We start from the raw sequence: 19073 nt of genomic DNA on the forward strand, positions 1-19073 counted from the left end.
AACTTTCGTTCGTTCGAGATTTCCCATCGATTATTTCATGCTTCCAACGTTTTTACCTCTTCCATCTCCAATTTGTTCGCCTTCCCTCATTCAGCTCCCGCCATCCCCCACTCCGCACCTTCTGATCCCCACCATCTCTCTGTCTTTCTCTTGGTCCACGGACGAAAAAGCAGATTTTGTGGAAAGCAAAAGAAAAGGAGAAAAAAGAAAGAAAATTCGCACTCAGAGCTATTTTTTCCCCTCCACGAAACCGTGTGCGACACACGCACGAGTTTTCATAGGTTTTCATAGTAAGCATGCTACTCCGGAACAGTAAATGCATTGGTAAAACAGTTGTTAGTTTTCTTTTCTTTTTTGGTTGAACATTTACATGCATACAGGCACACATATACGCGAAAGACAAGGGAAATAATAAGAAGTCGATTTATAATGGATTTATGTGTAACATTCAATTGAGGATTGTATGTAATTGTATATATATGAGTACAATGCAGTCCATGAGTTAAGATACATTCTCCTTTTTCTACCATGAAAAAATAAATTATTCTAGTTAATAAAAAAAAAGAAAAAAAATACGATGTGCGTTCTGTGTCTTTTTCCTTCTTTCTCTACGACGCCATTCTTCCCAGATATGTCGACGACTCGTTCGCCGCGCATACAGACGCGTACCGTGTAAAGGAATTTTATATTGTTGATGTGAAATAAATGTTTCCAGGCAGCCACGGGTCTTTGTTCAACTGAATCGTATCACAGCTCCATTTCCTTTTATGCGATTTATTGATCTTGTCGTTTCATTTGAACACTCATTTGTTATATTTGAAGACTTCATTTTGTTCACGGAATATTGCATTTTTTTTTTTTATAAAATTCAGCAGCCATTGGCATTTAGTTTGTTGGCTGATTTTCTGTTGAAATATGTTCGGGAAGAAACTTAATCTGATCCTAAGGTAAAACATTAGCTCGTTCCTGTTTTCAAGTTAGAATTTTTCACATATAACATACGTATGTACACTTTCGCTCAAAAGTATAAAGGCTAAGAATCTTATTTTATCACAATAAAATAGGTATTCAGTATTCTCTTTTGTACCACGTTGGGTAAGTATACACAGCATGCCGCGAACTGTTAGTACAAGCGAAAAGATAGTAATTTTACATTAAAAAATAAATTAAAAATATAGAATAAAATTTGTTGATGCCATGTTTCCTTTTTGAAAAAAATTGATTTTGAATTTTAACCGAAGATTAGAGTAGCAAAGTACAGGGTAGATTGAGAAGTAAAGCAGTAGAGAAAGTCAATGGTCAGACCGTGAGTATTCTTACATCGTGTTTCGTTCAAGCATCCAAAACTTACTATTCAGAAACGTATGCTTGAGCCCGATTGTTATTCAAATTCATTTATGTCGAAAAGAAAACATGATATTAAAAAATGTTATTCTATATTTGCGACTTTCTCATGTAGCCTCATTATCTTTCTGCTTGCACACATTAGTTCTAGGACGCACTTTATTTAATAAATATTCTATTCAATATCTTGCAAAAGACATTACATAATATTTATTCTTTCTTTCCATCTATTCAATTGTTGAGAAAATGCCTAAAATACGCCTGAACTGTGTCTGACTTCTGACTGATTCTACTGTCAACGTGCATTAGTCAGATCAAACATGGCGAAGTCAGTAGAATAAGTCTCAAGTCAGACACATTTTACGCATATTTGAAAAATAGGTAATTTTTCAGTCATCTAAAATATAAATATGTTAAAATGAGAGGAAGTATAATCCTGTAAAAAATATAAAAGTAATTGAAAAATTCTTTAATTATATTTTATATGATATCATAAAACGTTATATCAATTTTTTTTTAATGTATTGTAAGGCATACGTGCATTTCTTTATTTGAGAAGAAAAATTGTAACTCTGCATTCTGAACTTCAACAACTTCATTGGCCAAAGGCACACTACAACCATCTAGTGGCGATATGTATCAACTTTATTGTTCATTGAGCGTAACAAGTGGTTTGTATATTTACTTTTATCAAAAGGGTTGCATGTCTCTTTCCAAATTATTGGATTGCATAGAGTGCTATTTAATGATAACATTATTCGTCAATTTTATGTACTAATAAAAGATGTTGGTATTTGATTACTGTTTGATGGTAATGGAACTCTTCTGTAGGTAAATAAGATTACTGTCTAATATTGTTGCAAATTTTATGCAAGATTTTAAGAAACTTGATAGAGATATAAAGTGTATTAATAATATTAGTTAATAAATCTTGTATCATGAAATACTGTTTTATATTTCGAGTAGGCAGTTTAGTTCACAAATTTGACGACTAAATGAATATAGCATTTTCTTTATCCACAACTTGAATGGAAATACAGACAATTATTTCCAATTGCATAGGTGATATTTCTTTCAATAAATTAGTGTAACCATTACCTATCCGAAATAAGAGAGACGAATAGTTTTCGTACGAAATGTAGAACTTGCATTTATTAATTCGTGTGACTACTTTATTCGACATAGCAAGTAGTTTGAAATCATTTCCTAAATTAAAAGAAATAAAGATGGAGAAGGATTTGAAATTCTTACAGAAAAGTTACAATTAGATAGCAATATAGAGAAATAAGTTCAGAATTTATTTATTGCTATGAAACTGTTTTAAAAATTTGTAGTGATCGATTAAATAGGTCCTAAATATATTTCACATTAACTAATAATTATTTATCCGTTTATTTCTTTTATGAATTTTACATTTTATATACGCTTATTGTACAATATTACATAATAATATCAATTTATTGATTTTTAATTTTTTATTATGCTTGACATAAGAGGGCGCTGTTTCTCGCAAAGCACCATTAAACACAGATTTATTTAAGTGTTGTGTCATTGAAGAAAGAAGGAAGTGTAAGTACCATCTTGTATTTTTTCTCTTCAACAAATTTTGTAAATATCTTTAAAACAATAATTAATTAATAGTATTACATAATGGATTACTTAGTTTTTCTCAAAATTTAAAAATCGAAGTCGAAATAAATATATAAATACACAAAATTTCGTTTAAATTCAGTGTTTAGAAGCTGAACGTATTTATAATAACTAAGAAATTCTCATATTCAATATTATTGCACAATGACTTGTAGAATTACAGTATAAATACGTATAGGCGCACACGACAGACAATTTTGTCGGCGTTTGAATAAAGGGCCGATTACGGACTGAACGATCTTTCTTTTTTCTATAAGATAAGAAGACGATTGTTTTATCAAACTTTATTAAGGCCTTTACTCTTTAGTTACACCGAAGAAATTGTCGGTCGTGTGAGCCTAAGCTACTTTTTTTACTACTGGTCTATTTTTTCCTTAATTCATAAAACCGTGTTCGGCATTTTGATGTAGTTACCTAATTCACAATTTGCCATATTAATATCTTTTGAATTAGAACACTTATCAAGATCTCTGACTATAAGAACTCACTTCCTACATTCAGAGCATTCGCAGCTGTTATTTCAAATTGAATAACTCTTACCAAGAAAGAAACCATGGAATATTGTCTCTTTGATTTTGTTAAAGTATAAAAAACTACGTTTCAATATATTATGCAAAAATGCTACTCTTATAGGAGGCATTGAGTGCAAACTGGACTAAGCCACATTCTTCCCGAAATTGAGTTAGTAGCATTAATTTATTACAAAGAAACTCTATATTTTCGATCTCCTATTCTTCCATTCGGAAGTGGTGGGGTTAGTTTATTGTTGCTCTCCATGCCTCATATCTCCTCCGTGTCGCACTGTGAATTCAACTTTACGAAACAGTCAAATTGAGTGGAAAACGTTAATCGATCAACGCGATAAGTCTGTCACAAAAACAATAACAGATAAGCTTATTGTTCAGTAGAAGTGACATGATTGCACTTCGTAGAAAGATTTTCGTTTACTAGCTCGGAACAAGTGTCGATCAGAAACTTACTCCTCCGATAATTGTTTCCATGTTATTTCAATCATGAGCTGCGTTATGCTGGTCTCAAAGCACTGACCATGTCGCCCAACAGTCGTTCCACACTGACATCTCCTACTGTTGGTTTGAATAATAATTCTTGCAGCGTTGACCGGCAGAGCGCCCGCGCTGGGGGTAACAGCAACAGAAGACGTCCAACCCTGCGAGCGTCCCTTTCGCAGAACACGGCGACTGTTTGCTCCTGTAGAGCTGTTATTCTCCCTGACTCACATAGCCCTCGCGATTCTGAGCAAAATGCAACAAATAAAGTTTAATTAAGAAATATTATGAGGGTTAGGTGAAAAGTAATGCACACTTGCGTATATTTTGGGGATGAAAAGAGGAATTGAAGAAAATCGAAATAAGAATGGGAAACCAATTCCTTGGGTTGAAAATGGTACGTTTATTTTTCAACGTAATCGTAATTTAGAAATATTGATTTCTCTAAAGGTGGGACAAGTTTTCTCATTGTGTTACTTGGCATTCTAGCGGTTGATTCTGGATCCAGGTTTTCACTGCCTTTGAGATCCATCTTGAGATGTCGAAAGAGATAAAAGTTACAGGATGCCTAATCAGATGACTGTAGGAGACCTGGAACAGGTTCAATCTTCAACTTTTCCAGTGTTGAGAGTTGTATACAATATATATGATCCATTACCGTGCTGTAACACAACCGATTCTTGGATTTCCTCTATTCACATGCGTCTTCTCAAGTTCCTCAATGTCTCAACGTACCACACAGAATTTAATAGAATTTACGAAAATTCGGGATCAAGAATCAACAGCTGGAATACCTCAGTGACACAATGAAAAAACTTGTCACGCGTTTAGAGAAATAAATATCTCTAAATGAGGACTATGTTAAAAAAGTGAGCATACCATTTGGAAACTAAAACCTTGTTCAGATTAATCAAGTTACTTGAATTCAAGCCACTTGGACTCGAGTAACTTGATGACAAGTTTGTGTTCACATAAGTCAAGTTACTTGGATTCAAGTGGTTTGAATTCAAATGTAATTTGAGTTCGAGTTGTTATGCAAAAGTAATGAAAATGGCGACAAAAAAGGAGATTGATGCTAGTAATTTGGTTATGTATTTTCTATACCTCTTTTCGTTTTCGAAATATAAGTGTGCATTACTTTTCAGCCGACCCTCGTATTAATAGATTGGAATATTTATAGTGATTAGAGTAAAATACACTGTTTAATTTTGGATTTAAGTTAGAGTAATAATAAGACGAATTTGAACTATACACTTCTTCCTACTTTTTCTCTAGTGTACTGGAATAACAGGCTTCTACTTAAGTTATGTTATAAATAAAGAAATTTGCTGTACCTCCTTTGAAAAGAACAATCGCCTTGAGACAAGCGTACTCCGAATGATCAACTCTGAGGAGAGCGTATTTTCCTAACAATTCTCTCAGCCTTCTTACTTCGTCGACTAGCATTTCTTTCCTTTCGAGCGACACATCGCTGGGTACTAGTGTCATTTCGTTGACAGGGAAGTTCCACTGCGCGGCTGTCAGGACGAAAAGCTCGCTCCAGGATTCTTCCAAGAGAATGGTCTGATCTCTGTAGGGTAACTTGAAAAAATCAATGGTTCAGATAATTAGTAAAATGTCAGGCAATGGTGTATCGACATGACACAGTAATGAAAAATACAGATTTGTTGCTTATTTCAGTAATCCACTAATAGATGGGTTAATAAAATCTAAATGCATATTTTTGTATGAAAATACATTTAGGTGTATTGTAACTGTACTTATGCCATTTAAGAAAATATCCTATAGGGTAAGAGTACCAATTACTGTGTGGGGGCCGAATATTGTACCCCCTTTTATTTTCATTTGTAACAAAATGTAGCTGTATTAAATTGAAAGTATTTATTTTTTCATGAACTCGAACCTTTGAGATACATATTTGAATTGAAAACGACATATTTATTCTTCTAAAACACTGAAAACACAATGATTGTACAGTAATTGGCACACAGTATTTGTTTCGTGCATTTTTATGTGTGGTAGTAATTAGTGCATAAACTTTTTTTTGTATGTTAATTAATATTTAAAGTGTTTCTAATATTTTAGTTACGGAACAATTCCTGTCAGTAGAAAGAATATTGAACCTTTTGTGGAGATGTACGAAAAAATGAAGTAATACTGTTTAATTGAACCAAAACTAGAACAGGTGACCTTAATAAATACAGTAATTAGTATATTTACTCTAGTACTTGATAATTACTACTTCAATTCTGTATCAGAGAACCAAACTAACCCAAATCCATTTTTTTTTAAATTGAGTTTTATGCTTTCTTATACTTTGTTTAGAATTTTGAATCTTACTGCCTTCTCTTCATTTTATTAGAATAATAGAAATCTATTTAAGTTATAAATGAAAGAAATCTAATAGTATAAACGACTTCAAATACTACGTTAAGGAATGAACAATCCCATTTATTTTTTTTCTCTTGAAAAATAAGAAAGAAGGACTTGGATCAGGTTGGCTCTCAGGTACAGAGTTATTAACTGTTTTACTACCTTTGAAAAATTTGAAGCAAACATTTTTGTAGTGAATTTGATAAAGATATAGATAATATTATTAACTTTCATGTTTCGTTTTAATGGATTATGGATTATGTTACACTAAATATAATAAATACTTCATTTACATAAATTAGAAGAGGATAATTACTTACTTAAGAAAATATATGTATGGGATATTAGAGGCAGTAAAATGTTCGACTTACTTGTAAAAACGAATGAATACTTCTCGCCCATCGAACAGCAAAAAAGAGTAATTTAGCTGCAAATTCGTAGATATTTTCCGTGGGCAAAATGGAGAAATTCGACGCGTATTCCGGGGACACAGAGTTCATAATTGGTTGTGCTAATCGAGTGCTCAGTAGTTCCTCTGTAATAATGCAGTCATATAAGTCATATAATAAAACATATTATACATTATAGAAATTGAATTTCACTAAACAAAAATTCTTACCTTTTGGTTCGATCCTAGAATCGATTGTTCCAGCTTCCTCAGAACTCGTCACTTCGTCCTCTTTGGCAGTGGGCACTGTTAACGATTCCGATTGTGATCGTGGCAAAAAATGTGCTGTAAATCATAAATGAGTTTTAAGTTTGAATTAATCGTAACGAATGCAAGTATTTCAGAAAATATGTGTAATTAAAAAGGACAGCTTTTTATTATATAAAGAAGTTCAAAGATATTTTCAGAGTATTAATGTCATTTTAAATAAGAAAATTATATCTCTCAAAAATCAGTTTAAATATTCCTCATTTAAAGCCTTATTTAAATATTCGGAAAATTCTATTATTCGAACAGCTTCTTTTTCAATCTTTAACACACCAAGGGAGAGTCACTCTAGGACCCCAATAATAATTTTCCAGCACAGTAAATTTTTAAATTTAATAATCCTTAATTTTTTAAATGCTTCAATATTAAGCTTTCATGCTTTCAAATGTAAACATTTTCAAATCTCTGAAGTCTTTAGATATATGTACTAATTTTTAGATCTCAATTCCTAGAACTGTGTATTTGAACTTTGAGTGACCACTTGATGTAATAAAGTTAATTAATTAAATTGTACAATCCCTGTTCTGTTTTACTTGTGATGGAACATAACAATTCGAGGATAAATTGTTTACTTACCGACCGATGGCGCGAAAGCTGGCATTGTCGGTTTGAAAGGGAACAATGCAGGATAGAGTAGGGGATGATAGGGGTTGCTCGCTGCGTGATAAACTTGTGGAATTCCTGAGTAAAGTCCTGAAGGACCTCTCCTGGCAGCAGCGACTAAGGTCGAGGTACTTCTTGGCGCCCTTTCATGCTGAACCGCTGTGAGTATTACATAATTTTTCATTTGGCTTTAGAATTAGTCTTAATAACGTAGCAATTAATCAACAGTATTGTAATATAAAATATTAAATGTGTGTATTCATAGCAATAAAATCACTTTAAAATATTTAATTCTTATATTCCACAATTAAAATTAAATTAGATTAAATATTTTGTAATATTTTAACAATTTGTATAGTAATATTTTATTAATTATGCAAATGTGGACATTTTTTATATATTATCGTCATTCGAATTTTATTCAAATCCAGTCAATTTAACATATAATTTAAGTACCTCCAGCTCATTTTATAATTTCGAGATACAGTGTATTTTATAATTTCATTATTCTCGATTTTCATTTCACTTTGACGTCCATAATTCACAATCACTCCTTTAAATTTTCCTCCACCTTCAGTCGAGCATCCTGTACATTAGAACAAAATTATCATCATGAATTCATTCTCCATTACCCCGTTTAAATACTCCATTATTGACCCTTTATTTTTATTTTTTCTTTAATACAAGAAAACATAGGTTCTCTCACTTTAATGGACTATTTTTCGTCTCCTTCCTCGCTAATTGATATCTCTGTGCAATTAAGTGATTTTCGAGACCCATCGAGCCAAGGGACACAGAAGTGTTTACAGAAGCTGTGAACGTCAGGCTGCTCATGACACTACTCTCCTGTCCTGCTAAGTTTCTAGGCTCTGGCGCGGGCAAGCACGAGTATAGAATTTCATACGTGAATTTGAGCACCCTTTTTTTATCGCTCACCATCCCTGGTGGCTTCTGTGCCTCTTCATCGAAGAGAGAGGAACGTCTGCATCTATTATAATATCCCCGACAGTGGGTGGCACAGTGTATGTTTGCGAAGATACGCGTATCGAGAGTCTTGAATCGAGAAGCGCGGGAGGTATCGGTTCCTGTCATGTGCAAGCTTTCTAACAGATGGGATGTTGTTGTACTTTGGGAGGTGACACTTCTGAAGGAGGAACTCTGGCTTTCAGAAGCCAAATTGATCAGGTCGAGTTTCTTTCAGTTTTGAAATTTTATCATTCAAACACTTTGATTGGTATCTAGGTATTCAACTTCATAGTAATCAAACTTTACCTATACAACTACCTGTGTATATCCATTGCTATATTGCCCAGGTCCTGCTCTAATTTTGAAATCTTAAATATTTTCAATATCTCAGGAACCCAACTATCCAAATATTAAGTATCTTATCATATAATATCAGATTGTCTGAATACTTCCAAATGTATTATTTATAACGTTACCAGTTTTCCCCATTTTCTATTTGTAAATCTGATAAAATTGTCTTTTTATGAGCTCAGTTAAGAAATAAGATAAAAAGAATTGTTATATGTAGACACATAAATATTTACAAGGTGTTTCGTAATTTGCTGTGTTATGAGAATTTGAGAAAAAATAATGTGTATTTATATACCAATTTTAGTTCTGACAAACAGGATTTACGAAGGGATTTAAATCTCTGATTATTAGTCTTAATTAAAATCATTATTCCTTTTTGCTGATAGCTTTATAACGATTTGAATAATTATTTATTAAGCATTGAATGCTCGCCTGGACCAAATAAAGGAATTGAAATTATTTTAGTTGTTGAAGTAGTATTAAATGCAGCGATGGATCATAATATTTATTTTGATTTTATACTGTTTATATGTGTTTAGAGAAAAGAATGTTAAGTTTTAATCACCGGTGAAACGAAGCATACCATCTCGTTTCATGTTAACCTGAAGGCATTTAGTGAAACGACATGCCTGGCACTGATTGCGACGAGACACATCCACGATGCAGCGACCATTCTCCTTGCAAACGTAATCCAAATTCCTAGACAGAAGAGCCACATATCACTCAACTGCATAATAAAATGTCAATAGTATCATCAAACTTAATTCTTCGAAACTATGACTCACAAAATAATATTGTATGTTTATTCCTCTTATCAAGATCTGATTGAAGATTTGTATGCTCAAAGCATACTTATTTTACAATAATAGCAAATTGTGAATATTCTAGAATTTTATATCATCGAATCGATTACATTTTCAATTTATACACTATGTACATAAATAAATAGAGTAGGTACTTGCTCCTATTTCTATGCCTTCAAATTAAACTCATTTATAAGTAAGAACTTTTCATCAAAATGTAATTTTTCAAATACTATCAAAGATGCTTTCTGTTTCTACGTTTTAGAAGGCAAAAGGAAAATGTAATCAATTGGTGAAGAAAAATGGCGCAATGCATATTTTGACAAGCGTAACATTTTTTATATGTTACAGGAGATTTTTATGCATTTAAGATTTCTACATATTGAGATCTAAAACCATATAATTGTCAATTTCTTAATGACGTATTCTACAATCGTTTCAGAAACGGTGGAAAAGTAATTACCTTGCGTACCTGCGGATCGACCGCTTGAAAAAGCCACGGCAACCATCACAGCTCGGTACTCCATAATGCTTTCCAGAAGCCTTGTCGCCGCAAACCTTGCAGAGACTCTCGCTACGGCTGTTATCCTCCATTTTGTCCTCGGATCTGTTCAGTAAAATACAATTATATTAACAATTTTTAAGATAAAAGAAATAATATTATGTTGAACTAAATATTCCAATGCCTATGTAGCACAGAGACGCCTTAAAAACGTTTTAAAGGCATCCAGTAAAGTCTTAACAATGTCGAAAGATGTCTTTCAAACGTCCGAAGTTATAAATCAGAATGTTTTTAGGATATCTTAAAGGACATTCATAAGACATCTTAAAAACGTCCAAATTACGTGTATAAGACGTTCAGACAAGAATAGACGCCTTTAAGATGTCCAAAAGCGTAAGTCTTCAAGACGTCCATGTAGTGTGTCTTTGAAACGTCTTATAGATGTAAATTTCGGAAGTTTTTAAGACGTCAAAATTATGTCGTAAGACGTTCAAGCATAAAATAGACATCTTGAAGACATTGTGTATTATTTAAATGATATAGTAGTTTTCTATCTATACACCCACGTTAGTGAATTAATCTCTGTTCGAATAATTTATTTTATGTTCCATAAAAAATGTTCACATAAATGTCAGCATGGTACACCATTGCTTTCTAAAATTTTTAAATGGAGATTTTTTATTGGAAACTGATCCAAGCGTAAGGTTTCAAAAGATCATCCACATTAAACTGCAAAAGCAATTACCCATTCTCCCCTACTATAACAGTTGGAAAAATAACAAAAGGATGCATAGATTAAATAAAATAATCATCCATGCATGGACCTAATGTCGCTTTTCTGGGACTCGTGTGACAAACAAAATTGACTCTGTCGTTCCATGAGTATCGAATTGTTTCAGTTGCTCGTCGACCGTCAGGCAATGACAATAACAGTTTTGCCTTTCCTCGAGACACGTCACTCCTCATTATCTGTCATTTCCAGCGTTTGCAACAGCACAATTCTCGTCGTCGTTGTCGTGACTCTAACTGCAACGTCTCGCTCAGCGAAGGAACTTATGGCCACCGAGCAACGGGCTGTTGCATATTGCAGCATATAATGAGAACCTCGGCGATTGTTCAATGTGGCGAAGTTCGATTTCTCGAAGCTTACGACTTATTGACTTCATGTTCACTGATTGTACAACGAGTCGCAGACACCGCGACAAAATGGACAACACTTTCCAGCATAAGAATCTCCTAGCGAGAATATACCGCGACTTGTTTTAAATAATTCTCGTTGCATATTTATTATTTGTTACTTTTTCTGATACTATTCTTTTATTAGAAATTTTCTTGCAGTTAAAGTTATACAAATTCTTTGGAAAACAGTCTGTCCTCGTTATAAGCTCCCCAGTATTTTTATGATTTCGTGGAATTAGTTTACTGTCTCAATTTCATTTTTACTACAAGAAACATGAATTATCTAAGTATGGATTAACATTAGAAATATGTATTTACACTGTATAAGATAACTGACAGTAGCAAGTCGTGAAATTAAAGTCAAGTCGTAAGATTAAAGACTCTGTGTCAACATATGCAGACACTTAGGCTCCATTTTGAATTTCTCACCGATAAAATAGACACTGCAATAAAGTAAATAAAAATAGAGTAATACGACAATGTTAAACCAAAAAAATAAAATACTCATATTGAAATAAAGTAGTGTCGATATAGTTCAAGTCTTCACGATATAGGCTCGCTACCCACTGCCAAATTCATAGTATGAAACTCATCGTTATCAACTTATGCTCTTCGAATTTCACTTTAATCTTCTCAAAAATGGTAAATAACAGAGCTCACAAATAAAATTCTTCCACTCTAAATAATTTCAAAATATGAAATGTAACAATGAAACTATAGCAAGGAAATAATGTATTTCATTTTTTATTTTAAAAATTTTCGAATTCGAGATTAGATTTTCGCCTCTCGCAATCAGATGTAGAATTTGATACAATTTTAGATTGCGCCAGAGAAAAATACGCCAGAATTTGACTTTCGATTGCATTGAGTATCAGGCGATTCGTGCTCGTGTAAAGCACGACATATGTTACGTGCGTGCGTAAACGCGATAGGTGTTCATGCAAACAGGGTCAAATAATCCGCCCCTGTACAATTGCACACCGTCGAGTCGAACAACCCGAATGCAGCACTCACTCTCTGAATAATTATAAACACTCGACGCTTTCACTTTTCTACGATGTCGTGTGCAGTTTATACAACATTATTAATGAGCATGTTTGAGGGTAACCATAAAATTTCCAATGCTTGCATTAATTGACGAGCTACAAATGGAGTCCCATTTGTTAGCATGATATTGCGTGTAAATATTATTCTTAACGATGTTATAAATTTGGATTGTTTTATATTTCTTTACATATATCCATATAGTCTTATGGACAAATAAAAATATTGCGATTGAGTCTTTCTTTGTAATTATAAATGTGTAAAAATTGGTAAAATCTGCCTGAAACTAGGCAAATTAAATGGAACTATTGTCAGTTCGAAACTCGCGGCAGGGATCCATGGAGAGTAGAGTTATCATAGTCCAGGTCTGCAACCGTGGAATTTGTAGTTGTGAGAGGCGAGAGATTTTAATGTATTGGGTTTTTTAAAACTTCTTTCTTCCATTACTAATATTTAAAAGTTTTACTTTTACAGATCTTCAAGCTAATTGACATGACTTCTTGGTAAAAGGCACTCCTGTTTTCGTGAACAAGGATACCAAAAGTAAGAAGTTTAAAAAGAATTAGTCTGTGGCTATGAGAGTTAGCGTTTCGTTAAATATTTATAAATAACAAATGAAGACTCAAACGCAATTTTATTATTCTTGATTTTTATTTCATTTTGACGCTTAGAATCACCCTTAAATTTTCCTTCACCTGTATTCAAACTTCAAGCACCCTGTATGTACATACATAGAGAGGCTTCAACATCAAAGATTTCGATCAAACAACCACAACAGAAAATAAAAAAGAATCAATTATTGGTAAGGGGAGAAAGGTTTATCGCGATATTCCAATGGATACTGTGATCGTCTAACATTAAAACGTCCTCCTTGTCGTACTTGTGGCAGAGATGGTCATCTAATAATAAAAATATTATGACAAGTTACAGTTCACACGCGAGAACCGTGACATTCTAGGGTAGGCGACTCAGTTGATAGACGCACAGTGATAACTTGTAATTTAACGAATAACTTCATTTATTTCTCAAACATTTCTCAATTTATTTTGTGATATTTATGGTAAATAATCGATTATCATCTTTAATCGTGTATTCATTAATTTTTTTGAACAAATTGTTAAATACAAAGTAATAATCCTAATATAAAACAAAACCTGGCCGTACTTGCCTAGTATTACGAATTTTATTAAATAAATAAGAAACCTTGTTCCTATATCATGTGTAACATTTTATAGAATAACTCAATGAAATCATTATTTTATCAGTCTCCGACTAAGTAATAGTTCTTACTGCTTATTATAATGAAAATAAAGAGGATGTGATATTTTTTCATCCATACGTTTTACAGTTTTCTTCCCACTTTCCAGACGAATAATATTCTCATTGTTCAGAGTGTGTAGAATTAGGCTGTAAAAAATTTCTGTTTCTTCATTGTTTCCTTGCCAATATGTAAGTTTTTCAGAATAAAAATGTTATACCCTATAATCTACAAAAGACCTACTGAAAACAAGTACAAGAACTTATAAAAACATTATTTAAGAATACTTTGGCAAATCGGCTGTTGGCTCAATATTTATAGTTAAACTATGAATATTTACAAAAAAACTTATCTGGGTGATCTAAATACACAAAGTCAGCTTGATCACTTGCGATTCGTGTTACTTGCTCAGTACCGATTGGTGAAATAAAAGAAATATTGTTACACACATGTAACTGTGTAAAAGAAATTTTCTAGAAATATTTGGAAAGAAGGAAAGAAATGTGGAAAGAGGGAGGAGGCTTGTTACTTTCATGACGCCGTTACTTTTGTCGCCGCTCTTCCCTGTGTGATAAATCGATTCCACATTTTGCACAAAGGCTTCTTGTAACCGAAATTACTTTTATTTCGATCCAAGTCTTGAATTTTTCCTTTTCTTCTTAAAACTATCTTAATATTATCCTTCATCGACAGAATTGATAAAATCAAGAACAAGTGCTTGGAGGAACGATCATTTCAGAAATTTCGATGTCGGTGAGACTGGTCTCAGAACGAAGGGTGCGGCGACGCGTGGCATCATCCGCCAGGACTCTCGGCGGTTTACCACCGACGAGGCTGAACGATGCTCCACGTCACCAATGCATTATTGAGCCTGTGAACCCTACAGGTGGCCTGGCATCCTATTAGACCGAGAAAGACCGCGACACAGTCGATCCTGAGGGCACCTACGAAGAGGGAGCCCTTTTCTGTGGAAAAGGGACACCGGAGAACGGAGAGGTGGAGAACCGTGAGCCGCCTCGAAGGGGTTGGAAAAGTCACCGGAAGGGTGGAGGGCGGTTTAACTTGACCTCCGGCTGACTTGACTTTCTGACTTCCGTCGGGTAAAGTTTTTCTAAGCAACGCGCGTCGAAATTTCTTTCCCTTTTCAATTATTATTTGTGGACTATGTCTACATAATTATGCATTTATGGGAAATTTAAATTTAGGAAAAATAGAATGGTGGAAATGTTTAGGCGAGATATTTTAAATGATTCAGCCTATACATTTTGGAGAAATGAAACGACATTGTAACTTAATGAAGAAAACATGTGGTATCCTTACTACCTAAGACTAAAAGTCTTCTATATTTATAGGAACTAGATATAGCAGTCTTCCAAAGTGTCTTAACCCTTTTTTCCTCAATTATTTAACGACTACGAAGATATATTTATATTTTGAGCGCAATACATGTCAAATATATTCAGATTCTTATTACATTCGTTATTTCTTAGCAGTGACAAATGAAGGACTTAAATAAGACTTTGATTTCGATTGATATGTAGCCATATGGCTACGTCGCGTTGAGAAAGGAAGGGTTAACACTGTTTTACGAATTGTACAATTTTGCATTTAGGTAACAGTAAAAGAATCTGTATTTAAACTAAAGTAAAATTTGAATTTTTATCTAAACTAAACGCTACAATTTTTCAGTTATGAAACGAGATTGGAAAAGAAAACTAGATTATTATTTTTAGAGGCGATTTAATGTGAGCTCATCGATCATACGAACTTCGACAAGCTTGTCAGAGTTACGCTCCAAGCTCGCTTAATGCCCACTCAATGACTTTTCAATAGTTTTGCTCGGTGCAAGGTGTCGAAAATTCGTTGCAGGATATGTCTACTGAAAACTCGAGACACGCTGTTCCTATGCAAATTTTTTTCCTGTCACGTCACGTGCGACCTTTCGCATAAAAAATGCTGATCGATTGTTGAGAAGAATACTCGAGAACTACGTTATTACGTGGCATCTCCATCGAATTTGAATTTAATGAACGGTCCCTGCAATTTTGAGTGAAAAATGTTCGAGTTCTATAATCTACTTTGACGTACATGTTTTGAATTCAATTTTGAGAAAGATACAATTTGAAAGCACGTTCTTAAGACTTCGAGCTTTAAAAAAATGTAAAAAGGGAAACAAATACTTCAAAATTTTACAGGGCATTAATTCTTGAAACAGACGTATACTTTATTAAACGATAAAATGATTAACTGTTAAATCATTTTCTAGTGATTAATTAATTCTCTAATGACTCATTCTCTAATCATGCATCTATTAGTAATATTACATCTTTTCTAACCGACCACTAACTGAACAGTAAATTTATTTTAACGATCACATCTTTCGACTAAAAATCTTCTTTCCGACCACTCATTCTGCATGTCGTTTACGTTATCGAGGATCGTTCCGCTGCCTTTCTTCTTAACCTTTTTACCCCGATTTAATCATGACTGTGTTGTTCGTTGTTCGAGTACAATGAAAGGTTCGAAAGGGGCTCATTGAGAAAAAAGGCACGTGGCGTTAAGCATCCTCTCCAAGCTACTGGCCTGTTGCACCTTGCTTACAGTTAGAGTCATTTTCACCTGGATCTTTCTGTCGCGATTCTAAATCTATGAATTGCCATAATAAAAATACAATTTCATATTTAGCCTCGTTCATATGGTAGGAAAATGTTTGTAAATTCAAATTTTTCTAAACACAACTATCTGTAAGTTAAAGAGTGAAATTTAAATATAATCTGTGATCATCGAATGAGGACCGTTCAATATTTTCAAGTTAATGAAACATTCTGTTTCATAAAAATGGCAACTGTTGTACAGACAGATTGTCATCTTTGACAAAATTAATAATATACTTAATTTTTTTTCTCATTCGAATTATCCCAAATTAATGTTTAATTAATTAGAGCTCTTTGCAATAGAAATCCTAATACACGCGATAAAATAATTTTGTAAAGAATATTGTTATTTTAAAATTACAGTGGGATTAATTGAAGTGATTGAAAGATGACGTTATTTATTACACCTGGAAGTTTCCTATCTTTAGGGCAATTAATGACTAGTAAGAGTTAAATGCTTTAAAGGCAGATAGGAATCAGTTAATTGTTACACAAACGTGATAATATAATATTATTATATAAACGTGATAATAATTCGACCAGTCAAGGATAATTTGCTGTTTGTATAAAAAGGTAAATAGAAAAGTACAATTTTTGCACATGGTCTTAATTCGATGGCCAGGAGCTGTAGAAATTTGTTACATTTTCCAAATATTATAATACCTATGTTCCCTCAAATATTTTCTATATTTCTTCCACATTTAAATTTCACATAAATGCATTAATACTCATAGTCTACTCATCCATATCGACCTAACCAACACAAATTTATTGGAAAGCTTAAGCAACTCCTAATTAGAAGCACGTAATTTCGTAATGTTATCACGTTTTGGTATTCTGGCAGGTATTTAATTCGACTTCTACTGTAACGAGTCATATTTCTTCCACCCTTGTCAGATATTTTCATTAATTTTTAAGGAGCTCTACGTAAACATTGTCGTTAGCCCGTAACACCCCTGACGTGACTTTTGTTGTCCGATAGGGTCGGCTACAATTAGAAGCTTCTGAATAATAGATCGTTTCTGCAATCGTGATGACAACACGAGTGACAAGATGGAAAATTATTTAGGTGCGTGTTTAGTGAGATTTTAGCAACTTTTTAATCAATCAGGTTTTGCATATTTATCCTTTTTCTTCTTTTCTGGAATTGTTTCTAATATATAACTTTCACCTCCAAATTACTCTCATCTTTGTCTTTGACATAACGAACAGAAACTACTATCATATAAGTAAACTTTATGACCGTACTTGTCACTATAAATTCCTCAGTGAATTATGTGTATATAGCGAAAAAATGATGCACACTATTTTACACTATCTTTCCCTTTGTTAGTAATTATTATTAAATACAAGTGGTAAGTGATATAAGTACTTTCGAGTACTCGAGCTCTATACTAATAGTTACATTCGAAATATTTATAAATTTTGGAAAATGTTTTAAGCATTGTTCAGACCTCAAGGAACAGTTCCTGAAATCAATCAGATCCGTAGTATTTCCAGAGACTAGCTCCTGAGCTTTGAACAATATCATTGTTATTTGAACAACACATAATCTATCTATTAAGACACTTTTCAAATAAGAAATATATAAAAAAAAGATTTAACTTTTACTTGGTTCCATTTAGTTCTAACCATAAGTGGACTTACATATCTAGACTAATAATTTTGTCAATTTCTCAATCATTTATTATAAGATAAAATTAATAGCAAATAAATTTCACACTATATTTTAGACGTGGATGAATCTTTTCAGATAAATTTCAGTCTCATTATGATATAATTAAAAAATTGTTATAAGTCCCCCTAAAATCAGACATGTTAACGGAAATATTGTTTTAATGTAATCATATGCAGGGCCAAGAGGAAGTTCAGTTTGACTCCTAAACTGACTTTAATACAACAGTGGTCGTATGGGCTTACAATTAGTTTCGGTTGCACACGTGCACGCTTCACACGATTGGCAGTGATTGCGTGACTCGATCGAGCATACTGTGCGCAACATTCGTGAAATAGGTACGTAAAGCCGCATATACCTACATTAGGGGACAAGTCGCAGAACAGAGTCACGGTCTTTGTTTCAGAAACGAACGTTTTCTGCATTTATTATAAAAAACGTAGCTATTATCGGGACTCTCTGTTATTAGAGAATAACTGACAGCGAAAAAGCGGACGCTAACGTTGAAGAAACATTGACGCTTCTACTAACAGAAAATGAAATCGTAACTCTTTTAAAATTTTCAGGTGTTCCTTCATATATTTTCAGCCCAGTCAAAATATTTTTAAACAAATCTGTTTAATATTTCGCAAAAAGCCACTACCTTCACTTTCGTTTCTAGCTGATCAAGGCCCAGATAATAATACAGAGCGTTACAGAGCCAATGATACAAACAGAAAGATCTTAGAATTTTATATAAAATATTTTGTTATTCTGCCTTTCGTTTCTGAAAAATTACATTTGAATCTGTGAGTTAAAAAACAGAAGTCCAGAAACTATACTTTGAGATGCATATTTGATTTGGTTTTAAGATTATTTAAAAATGTCTAATTTTGGATTTCTATTGTTCTCCAACTCATCTATTCATTTACATTTTAGTCAAAAATGTTTATTGTAGCAATGTTGTAAA

General features: G+C 33.2%; 1 protein-coding gene across 1 annotated transcript; it reads right to left on the reverse strand.

The window, feature by feature from the left end:
- Window positions 1–4017: 4017 nt before the first annotated feature.
- Window positions 4018–10406, reverse strand: LOC143182743 (nuclear receptor subfamily 2 group E member 1). The gene is made up of 7 exons (XM_076383932.1): window positions 10276–10406; window positions 9593–9708; window positions 7666–7851; window positions 6994–7107; window positions 6746–6909; window positions 5336–5582; window positions 4018–4247 (listed from the first exon to the last, which is right to left on the reverse strand). The coding sequence occupies exons 1-7, from the start codon at window positions 10404–10406 to the stop codon at window positions 4018–4020; spliced, it is 1188 nt and encodes a 395-aa protein (XP_076240047.1).
- Between the last annotated feature and the right edge of the window lie 8667 nt (window positions 10407–19073).

This window comes from Calliopsis andreniformis, chromosome 1, assembly GCF_051401765.1.
Source record: "Calliopsis andreniformis isolate RMS-2024a chromosome 1, iyCalAndr_principal, whole genome shotgun sequence".
Lineage (NCBI taxonomy): Eukaryota > Metazoa > Arthropoda > Insecta > Hymenoptera > Andrenidae > Calliopsis > Calliopsis andreniformis.

What these genes read in the sequence shown, in the direction of transcription:
- LOC143182743 (XM_076383932.1), bottom strand. Translation starts at nt 10,406, where the DNA reads ATGGAGGATAACAGCCGTAGCGAGAGTCTCTGCAAGGTTTGCGGCGAC. An exon ending in GGTTAACATGAAACGAGATG is followed by an intron (nt 7,852 to 9,592) that starts GTATGCTTCGTT and finishes TAATACTCACAG; the next exon opens with CGGTTCAGCATGAAAGGGCG. An exon ending in GTATTCATTCGTTTTTACAA is followed by an intron (nt 5,583 to 6,745) that starts GTAAGTCGAACA and finishes GATTTTTTCAAG; the next exon opens with TTACCCTACAGAGATCAGAC.